At 31.4% G+C, this 11,887-nt stretch overlaps 1 protein-coding gene across 1 annotated transcript; it reads left to right on the forward strand.

Moving 5' to 3' along the window:
- Positions 1-3,725: 3,725 nt before the first annotated feature.
- On the forward strand, positions 3,726-4,667 carry LOC100723267 (olfactory receptor 4K14-like). The gene has a single exon (XM_003469497.3). The coding sequence runs from the start codon at positions 3,729-3,731 to the stop codon at positions 4,665-4,667; it is 939 nt and encodes a 312-aa protein (XP_003469545.2). The 5' UTR covers positions 3,726-3,728.
- Positions 4,668-11,887: the final 7,220 nt, after the last annotated feature.

Consider the following 11,887-nt stretch of genomic DNA (forward strand, 5'->3'; position numbering starts at 1 on the left):
AGTAAGTTCTAGAGATCTGAAACACAGCATGGTGCCTTTAATTAACAATATTCTATTGTCCACTTAAACATTTGTCAAGAAGGTATAGCTCAAGTTAAATGTTTTTACCAACAAAAATTAATAAGCACAAACTTGAAAACAAAAAGAATAAGAGCAAGCTAGAAAAGAGGAAGAAGAGGAAGAGAAGGAAGAGGAGGGGAAGCAAAGGAGGTAAATGTGGAATAAAAGAAGAAACAAGAGGAAAGAGTCACCCTTAATCACATCATTACATTCTCTACTACTTCCAAAATAGTAGAAATAATGAAACCAAATTCTTGGAGGCTCTGTATGCATTATACAAATAATATATGTTTTATATCAATTATGTATTATATCAATTAATATGTTATCATCATGTACAGAACAAATTTCCTATAATGAATGTGCTCATAACGTATACCTGAAGTTTACCAATAAACTTAATTAATAAAAATCATGTTATTTTCAGTTCTTATTAATATAATTTATATTACATATTAATAAGACAGTGTAGAATCTTCATACATGGATACAGTTAGCTCAGATCAAATACAATTTTCCTTTACCCACCCTACACAGTCTTGTAGTCTACTATTAATCACTTTTATAATTTCAGGTTGAATTTTCATCTTCCACATATGAGAAAGAACAGGTGTTCTACACAGGTAACTGTGTTTCTTTAACAACATAAGTGTAATGCCAATTCATAAAAAGGCAGTAACTTTTAACACTATCCAAATTATTTATGAGAGGGCTTGTCTCCTTATTCTAATTTCCAGGGTATACAACAGTTGATATGAATCATAATGAAGAATTCTCCACTGACATCCAAAGTAAATTATTTCCATGATGATTATTCTGTTCTAAACATACAATAGGTACTGTCACCCAAGGGATTTTTATGATGGTGGATATATTTCAGACTAAGATACAAGAATGCAAAGATGTTTCTCTCTACCAACAATAAATATTATCTCAACTACATAGCAGAAGAGAAAACTAAGAAATAATCCTAAGGAAAAAATGTGTCTGGTAAGTCATCTCATCTTTCTGATATTTTTTCACAATCATTCCTAAAAGACTTCAAATTATATTTTAAGGATGTCTATTAATCTTGGACTTTAGAATGGTTTCTTTATCATCTTACATTTTTAATAGACAATTTATAATTTATTGCTCTATAATGCTTCTATTCCTACTGGAATTTCTGAGGACTTGTTAAGAACAGTGCCCACACCACCATACTATCATTTTTCACAGAAGTACTTAGGGCTGCATAGAGAGATCACTTTTCTCATACCTATTCAATATCATCATCTTCAAGACTATGCTTGTTCAAATACTCCCTCCTGTTTCAGAAAAAAACTGGTGTCTTTTAATTGGAAATATGCACTAAAATAAAAGTAAGATTGTTTTAAGCATAGATGGAAGTTAAAATATTTTTTACATTTAATGCTTGATAATTTTATGAAAAATAAAACTCACAAGTGAAGATAAAAGGAATTAGCAGGGGCTAGGGTAAATAACTAGGATTTTCTTACTGTGTACTTTAGTCAATGTTAAAAATAATCTGGCTCCAAATTTCTCACTGTCAATATACAAATACTGACAGTATTCTAGTTATGTGATTATTATCCTATAAAATATCTTTTTGGAAGTACATTATACTGATAAAAGTATGAAAATGTGTGATTTATTTTCATAGAATAATGCCAAATATACCACTTTATTTAATTTTTCATTTTATCATTCTCTGAGTTGGCATTTACCTGTTGTTGGAGAATTTATACTTTGTTACAGGTAAGAATTCCAACGGAATTCTCTTTTTTTTCTTACAAGTCCTCTTATAAAAGCACTAATAACCTCTCCATGGAAAGGTAGAGCAAAGGATGAAACTATTAAAAACATGAAAACAGAACTATCTTAAGTTTAATGTCATCGATCAAGAAAGGATGGAAATAGATACCAGACCAGGTCTGACTAAATCAAGTCTATGATTACAGGTATCTACAAATTCCCTAAAAATTGATTATAATTTATGAGCATTATGAAATATTAAGAATATCAATTTTTATTTAGAATGTAGGATGATTTTTGGTACATTATACCACATAAATCTGTACAATCATCATTGATCATATTCTTTCTCAATGATTTTTCTACCAAATATACATAGCTGGCTGTGTAAACATTATCCAGGAAAAGGTTATACTGATAAGAAATTAAGATTAAAGATAAATGTCAGATTGCTCAAATTTGCCAGTGCTTGCAAATCAGAATGTTTTCTTTAGAAATTGAATAAATGTATGATATTTACTTATTATGATATATTTTCCTTTTCTCAGTAAATATATGTGTACTTAGTAATGTATTTAGGAAAACTGTATTTGCATCATTACTATAAATCTCTACAAAGGAAACTAAATCCAGTGTTCACCATGTAAAAATTTTCATTTTCTCCTACTCTTTTTGGCACACCAAAAATATAAATACTGTCCAAAACAAACAAAAGAAAGTAAAGAAAACAAAAGTGGAACACCACCAAAAAGTATTTAAAAACTTATTCAATGCTTAGCTCAAAATAATGTAGAAATGAGGGAAAGAAATAGACAATATATTTTGAGTATATATCTTGAGAAATATTTTCAGCTTACATAAGAACCAAGGTAAGCAGTATTACTGTTATATTTAGAGATGAGCTACTCATAATCCTGGAATGTTGAACATCCCATCAGTTGATTCCAATAATCAGACATATTTTGCTTACAAGAATATGTCATCTTTTATCTCAGAAAACAGAATAAAATGGCACAATACATTTGTATCACTAATGGTTGGAAGACTGTCCTATGTGAAACACTAAAATTTTCTTAAAATTCAGTCATAATTTGACTGTAAATGTGTATTATTAAAAAGCTTTAACTAAAAAATTCCATTCAGAATTGAAGGACTCAGAGTCTGAGTCACAATCACACACATCTTCAGTTTATCCCTGTCTATAGACTCTATACCCCGATGTGTTTTCACTCTAATTGGCATACTAACTGAATCCCATTAGATTTTAAATTTTACTTAATAATTATTTATGTATCTGATTTACCTCTAAATAATCATGCCACGATAACTCTATATTTTCATTCATACAACTTCTCTCAAAGGTTGTCCCAATATATAAGTATATTTTAGAGAGGAAATACAAAAATTTAACTTATAATTTCTAGCTAAACAGGTTCAACTGAGGCTTGAGGTAGTCATTACATACAATAAAGTGAAATTGTCATGTTGTATTATATCAATGCTACTGTATTGCAGTATCATTTAACTATCATATTCGTAGTTGGCCTGATTATTGTTAGTTCTTTCTACTGGAATACAGGACAAAACAGCAATCATCTTCTAAGTCTTTCTTTTGTCTTCCGTGCTTTTCTGACTACTATTTTCTGAGAATGGTCTCTCAATAAATCACTGAGATAAGAATTCCATCTCAGACTGGTTCCAGAAAAAAGCCATTCATAGACTTTAGCTTCTACCTTGGCCAGAACTTCTTGTATATCTTACCAATATTTCCTATCAAAACTTGCAGTTCAATTACAGATATAGATGCTACATGTCAGAGTGAATATCAAATTCCAAAACTTAAGTCCCCTTCCTCATCTCACTAACTGGTAATCTATAACTTCCAGATTAATTAAAAGAACACACTTCAAATAATGGATGGAGGAAATCAATCTACAGTGTCAGAATTTGAGCTTCTTGGACTTTGCCACTCATGGAATATACAGATTTTACTCTTCATCGTATTTCTGACTTTTTATCTGGTCATTTTGTTTGGAAATGCTATCATCTTGATCATAATTATTGTTGACCCTCATCTTCATTCCCCCATGTACTTCTTTTTGGTCAACTTGTCCTTTTTTGATATGTGGCTTTCCTCAGTGACAACTCCCAAGATGATCACAGACTTTTTCAGGGAGGACAAGACCATTTCCTTTGGAGGATGCATGTGCCAGATTCTCTTTGTCCATTTCATTGCAGGGAGCGAGATGGTGCTGCTAGTGGTAATGGCCTATGACCGCTATGTGGCCATCTGCAAGCCACTGCACTATTCCATCCTCATGAGCCTGCACAGATGCATTGGACTTGTAGTGACTGCGTGGACAGCTGGCTTTCTGCATGGTATTAGTCAAATGGTTGTGATTGTGCAGCTGTCATTCTGTGGACCAAGGAAAATAGACAGCTTTTTCTGTGATATACCACTGGTAATTAAATTAGCCTGCATGGATTCTTCTGACATGGGAGCGTTAATGAATGCTGACAGTGGAATTGTGGCTGTAACCTGCTTTATTCTTGTGCTGATCTCCTACCCATACATTCTTCTCACTGTCTTCCAAAGTTCTAAAACAGGTGCTTTCAAGGCACTGTCCACCTGCACTGCCCACATCACAGTGGTGGTCATCTTCTTTGTGCCCTGTATCTTCATTTATGTGTGGCCACTAAACATCACATGGTTTGACAAATTTCTTGCTGTCTTTTACTCTATTTTTACTCCCCTGCTAAATCCAATTATTTATACTCTAAGAAATAAGGAGATGAAAAGTGCTATGCAGAGATTTAGAAACTATTACAAGGATTCACAAGAAAACTGTTAATGCCTAGAAACATAATGAACATTTTAAATTGCTGTTATGTTGACTTTGTAAGTAGTTTGAAATACAGTAGAAGTAAATCTGTGACTTGCATCGAGTGATGCAGCCTATCACTGGAAATTTAAGACTGTAGCCATCACTGGTTTAATACATAAGGGTCATATCCCATGTGCCATCAATAGTTTTGTTATAATACAGGCAAATGCAACATTTGTGATTTAGTAAATATGAAAGCATTTATTATGTGTTTAAATTTCAAATCTAGTTGTTGATCACTAGGGGCAGTTTATTCACTCCACTTTTTTATACTTTAAACTTGCTAGTAAACATGTATAGTATATTTTGAAAGGTATGCTTTCTTTTGGGTGGGTTGCATTTTAATGAGTCTCTTGAAGTTTTTCTTAAGTAATTTGCCAAAAAGTATCTCATAAATGACACCTGACCTTTGAAATTTCACTTATTTACTTGTAAAACAGCTAAATTATTATTTCTGTCTTAACTAAATATTTCCCAAACATGAATGGAAAAAATAAAAGAGGAAAAATGAATAGCAGATAATGGTGATATAAAACATAGTTAAAAATAACAGAACTCAGTCCTATGTGTAGTTGACTAAGTTGATTATACAAAAAATCAAATGAAGAACAACAACAACAAAATAAAAACCAGTGAACTACTGCTACTGCCTGTGGTCACTTCAGGGTTGAAGATAAAAATTTGGTATTTAATTTATTATCACAATTATGAAATATCTATGAATGAAATCTCAATTACAGCAGCAATTATTCCTTAACTGTTTACTTCCTGAGATCATAACATTGCTTCAGATCATAATAGTAAATATACACTAAACAAATGAATTTAAATGAACCAATAGTGTCTATTTAGTTCTAATATTCATAGTGTTATTGGTTTTGACATAGTTAAGTATACTCCTTTGGAATTTAAAAGCACTGCCCAACTCTTTAAATCATAAATAGGTTTTATTCTATTTCTTTCTGAAATGCAAGTGTATTGAAAATGTAACTAACACAACATTTTAAAAAAATTTTATTTAAAGAGACAATAAACAAAACAGAAAATGGGTAGAAATAATACATACTTTCAAAGAAAAAATAAACAGTAAGAAATCACTAATTGATGATTACAGATTGTCCTCTTACAAATAGTTTTTCAAGATACTAAAGTGGAGCATATAAAGTGGGGATTCAAACAGTGAGACTGCAACCAGTTCTGTTCAACTACCCAACAAAAACTTAGAAATATGGTTATCAGTCCTATAAACTTAAACATACATGCAGTTATCCATATCTTCAATTATGTTTAGATTGAACAAACACAAGCAGGCTAATATCACTCTGAATAGAATAATACTATTGCTGGGTTTTACATTATGACACTCCAAGATCAGCACTGGGTACGTTAGTGTCTCTTTTTCTTCAAAGTATCTGTCCATTTCATCATGTGTCATAAGATCAGTTCTCATAAACTGCTTATAGATTCTACACATGCATGAGTCTTAACATGTATTTCTATCCTTTGTATATTAGAGGGAGAAACAAAACAAAGCAAGAAAAAACAAAACATATTCCTATAAACACATGAAACAAAAAGACATATTAAACCACTGTACAAGGAGTTCTACAATTGTTCCTGTGTTGTCTCTTGTTATCTTCAATAGAATTGGCTATATCATCAGATATAGAATAATTGAATATATCAGTATATAACAGTATTAATAAAAACACAACTTTGTATGTAGTATAAAACTTCACAAACAGGCAGTTATCAAACGAGAATGTGTATCATAGAGTCTTGTCATCTTCAGTGTAGTTGCCTATATTCTCAGACTTGATACTGTCAATCATATCAGCTTTGAATAAAATATGTCAATACTAAATAGCAATCAAACAAACCAGATTTAACTAAGATCAGTCATGATAAAACAGTATAAGTCATACAGGGGTCCAGATTAAGAAAATAGGAAATTAAAGATGAGTACTGTGCTGTATCATGATGTTTTTTTTAACAATTTTATTTAAGGAGAAAAAGAGACAGAAAAAGGATACAAGTAATTCAGAATTTCATAAAAAATAAACAGCAGGAAATCACTATTTAATATATTACACATTGTCATCTTAGAAATGGTTGTTCAAGTTACAAAATTAAAGCATACAAAGTGGACATTCAAACAGTGAGACTGCAAAAAGTTCTGTTCAGTGATCCAACAAAAATTCAGTAATATGGTTATCTATCTTACACACTTAAATATACATGCAGTTATATTCTTTAGAGCACTTTCTTTTCCTCTCCCACAGTTACTTATTATTACTCCCACAGTTCTTATTACTTTTTTTTGAAGAGAATAAAACCAAATGTGACATAACAAACAGAGTCAGTCAAATCAAAAGGATGGACATAGTACATGATGTAAAAACAGAACACAAGGTGATCAACACTGCTTACCATAGTGCCTCTTGCTATCTTAAAAAGAATTGCCTATATCATCAGTTATAATAAAATTGAACAAAACAGTTAAGAAGAAACCCAATAAAACCAAAACATTGGAGGCATTTTAGGACTTCAAAAGAAGATAATAGTCAAACCAGAATGGGCATCATAGTGAATCTTATTGTCTTCAAAGTAGTTGCTTATACCCTCAAACTTGACACTATCAAGAAAAACATAATAGAGTAAAATCAGTCAAAACAAGATGATGAGAGTAATACAGGATTTCAAATCAAGTTAATAGGAAAACAAAGTGGGTTACTATAATATATCCTGCTATTTTTTAATTTATATTTTCCCTTAATTAAAAAGATAAAAAATAATAAAAAAGGAGACTGAGATGAAAGAGGACATAGCAACAAAACAGCACAGGTGAGAACAGAACAATTTTAGCAACACAGTGTTTCACCACAAGATATTGTGAAATAACAGTGGATACCATAGTGTCTTTTCCTTGAAATATTTGAGTATAACTTCATGTACTGTAACATCAAACATATCAAGACAATGGTAAAACCATTCAAGAGAATGAAAGTATTACAGGGTATTTAGACCCAACTAACAGAAAATGCAAAATGGTTTCTACATTATCTCCTTGTCTATAAAATTTTTGTTTCTACTATCACATATAATAAAATCCAATAAGATACAACATGTTTGGGGACAGAAGAACAAAAGCTTGATGGGACTTCAAAACAAGATGATATTAAATCTGCACATAAATTATTATGATGTCCTGTTTTCTCCAAAATAGCTATTCATACCATCACAGACAACCCAGAATAAAACCATTACAATTAATGAATGAAAACTTTATAAGTCTTCAAAGCAATGTAATGGGGAATCATGATTACCACATATTTTGATGTATTTTTATCATTCCTTACACTAGGGAAACTATTCAGTATTCATACATGTGGGTTTGATTTATTTCACTTATGAGTATGGTCTCAAGCTGTGCCCATTTATTTATAAATATCTCAATGTGATCCTGCTTTATAGCTGAGTACTACTCCATTGTATAAAAATATCACAATTTTAATACATTCCTCAGTTGATGGATGCTTAGGTTGTTTCCAAGATCTGGCTATTGCAAGTTGTGCTGCTATAAACATGGGTGCACATATATCACTGTGGTATGATGCTTTCAGTACTTCTGGGAATACGCCTAGAAGTGGAATAGCTGGAACAAATGAGACTTCCAATCCCAGCATTTTGAGAAATCTCCAGACAGATTTCCACAATGGGTACACCAGTCTACATTCCCACAAACAGTGCAGGAGAGTTCTTTTTCACCACAGCCTCTCCACTATTTGTTGCTGCTGATTTTCTTGATCCTGGCCGTTCTTTCAGGAGTGAGATGGAAATTCAGTGTGGTTTTAATTTGCATATCTCTAATGACTAATGGTGATGAACATTTTTTCATGTATCTGTTTGCCATTTGTATTCTTCATCTAAGAATTGTGTATTCATCTCAGATGCCCATTTTTGGATTGGATCTTTGAATTTGGGGGCTCTGACTTTTTTAATTCTTTGTATGTTTTAGACTGTCTTTTATCTGAGGGGACAGTTCACTAAGATTTTTTAACCAGTTTGTGGGTTTTTTTTTACTATGCTGGAGATTTCTTTTGACATGTAAAAACATTTTAATAAGATGTGATCCCAGTTATTGGTTCTGAGAAGTATTTTCCATGTGGTTTGAGTCCAGTTCATGAATTCTCTAGCTACCTCTATGTCTTCAAGGTTTTTACCCAATTTGTCTTCCAAAAGATTTAATGTTTCTGTTTTAATATTCAAATCTTTGATCCATTTAGATTTTAATTTAGTATATGGTGATGGGCATGGATATAGTTTTAGTTTTCGGCTTATGGATAGCCAGTTTTCCAACACTATTTATTAAAGAGACTGTTGTTCTTCCAGGAACATGTTTGGCCACTTTATCAAAGATAAAGGTGGTTGAGTGTGTTTGTAATTGTGGTTGAATTTTCTAATCTATTCCATTGATCTTCAGCTCTGTTTTGATTCCAGTTCCATGTTGATTTTACTACCATCGCTTTGTAGTATAACTTCAAGTCAGGCATTGTGATGCCTCCTGCCTTGCCTTTGCTGCTTAGAACTGTTTTTCCTAATCTAGGTCTCTTTTCACTCCAGATGAATTTTAGGTTTGATTTCTCTAGATCTATGAGGTATATTGATGGTATTTTTATTGGGATTGCATTGAATCTGTATAAAAGTTTTGGGAGAATGGTCATTTTCACAATATTTATTCTTCCTATCAATGAGCAAGGGATGTCTTTCGCCTTTCTGAGATCCTCTTTAATTTCTTTTTTCAGCGTATTGTAATTTTCCTTGTATAGGTCTTTCACTTCTTTCATGAGAGTAACTCCTAAATATTTCATTTTTTTGATTGCTAGTGTGAAGTGTGTGGCTTCCCTTGTTTCTCTCTCTGTGATCTTGTTGTTAGTGTATAGGAATGCTATTGCTTTTTTGAGTATTGATTTTGTATCCAGCTACATTGCTGAATTTATTTATTATATCTAAGAGTCTTTCAATGTAGTTTTGGGTGTCTTCTGTGTATAGTATCATGTCATCTGCAAATAATGATAATGCAACTTCTTCTTTCCTATATTTACTGTTTTATTTCTTTCTTGTCTAATTTCTCTGGCTAGTATTTCCAGTACTATATTAAATAGGAGTGGTGATAAAGGACATCCTTGTCTTGTGCCTGATTTTAAAGTAAAGGCCTTCAATTTTTGGCCATTTAGTATGATACTGGTTGTTGGTTTGTCATAGATGGTCTTTATTATATTGAGGTAAAGACCATCTATTTCAATTTTCTGTAAGGTTCTTATCATAAATGAATGTTGGATCTTATCAAATGCTTTTTCTGCTACTATAGAAATGAGCATGTGATTCTTAATTTTAGTTTTATTTATATGGTAGATTACATTTATTGATTTATATATGTTGAACCATCTCTGCATGCCTAGGATGAATCCCCTTGGTAATGGTGTATAATCTTCTTGATGATTTGCTGCATTCTATTTGCCAATATTTTATTGAGGATATTTGCATCTGTGTTCATTAGGGAGATTGGTCTGTAGTTCTCTTTTTTAGTTGGGTCTCTCTCCAGTTTTGGTACTAAAGTAATACTTGCTTCCAGGGTGAGTTAGGAAGAATTGCTTCCCTTTCAATTTCATTGAAGAGTTTGAGGAGTGTTGGCATTGTCTTCTTTGTATTTCTTGTAGAATTTTGCAGTGAATCCATTGGGCCTGGGCTCTTCTGAGTAGGTAAGGACTTAATTACGTTTTCAACTTCATTAATAGAAATTGGGTTATTCAGCAGATTTACATCTTCTCGACCTAGCTTTGATATTTCATATGTTCCTAGGAGTGGTCTATTTCTTCTGTGTTATCAAACCTATGAGAATAGTGGTTTTTGAAATAGGTTTTGAAGATCTTCTGTATTTTTACAGAGTTTGTAGTGATTTCACCATTTTCATTCTTTATTGCATGAATTTGAGCTTTTTCTTCCCTTTTTTAATAAGGTTGTCTAGGTGCTTATCAATTTTATTTATTCTTTCAAACAACCAAATCTTTGATTCATTGATTTTTTAGATTGTTTTCTTAGTCTCTATTTCATTAATTTCTGCACTGATTTTTATAATTTCCTTTCTTCTTTTGGTTTTGGGCTTGACTTGCTCTTCTTTATCTAGATGTTTGAGGTGTAACATCAGGTAGTTTATTTGTATTCACTCTGTTTTCCTGATATGGAAATTTAGTGCAATAAATTTTCCTCTGAGGACAGCTTTCATTGCATCCCACATTCTGGTCAGTTGTGTTTGTATTTTTGTTTTCTTGTAGATATTGTTTAATTTCTCTTGTGACCACTGGTTACTCATGGGTGTGTTATTCAGTTTCCACGTGTTTGTGGGATTTTTGCAGTATCTTTTACCATTAATTTCTAATTTCATAGTGTTTTGATCCAATAACATTCAAGGGATAATTTCAATAATATATATATATTTATATAATATATAATATATATTATATTATATATTATATAAATACTATATATATAATATATAATATATATAATATATAATATACAATATATAATATTTATATAATAAAATTATATATGCACACATATGTATGTATCTCAATTGATGATATTTTTAATCATGATATTTTTAATCATGTTAACTTTCACAACAAGAAATGTATAATCATATGCAAATGTTGATTGTATATATATTTTAAGGAAAAATAACCAGCAGCAGCCAGACACAAGTGTATGTTTTATGTTTGTCAGTGCATGAAGACTGCTAAATGGAATGATTAATTGAAGAGGGATTAAAATGTCAAGATGAAAAAGATACTCTTAAAATATACAATTATGCAGATGATTTCATTAGGCAATCACAATAATTTTTCAAATCATATCATCTTCACCGTAAAAAACTCCTCTTCACATAATATGAAAAGTAAATAATTGGTAAAAGGAAAATAAATCCCTCATAATTTATCCACAGAAGTAATACAGAAGGTAGGTTGTACTGCTATTTTTTAAATCATGAACTCTATAATTATTGAAACTTCATCTTTCCTTTCTCAGACCTTCTGCTTTTTGTGTGGCTCTGTGTTGTTTATATCATACTTAATACATCATACTTAATATATAAAATCTGAAGTCTCACTGAGGGGAGTAACATA

Source organism: Cavia porcellus, unplaced genomic scaffold, assembly GCF_034190915.1.
Source record: "Cavia porcellus strain 051 isolate PalLab524CR breed Dunkin Hartley unplaced genomic scaffold, mCavPor4.1 scaffold_6, whole genome shotgun sequence".
Classification (NCBI taxonomy): Eukaryota; Metazoa; Chordata; class Mammalia; order Rodentia; family Caviidae; genus Cavia; species Cavia porcellus.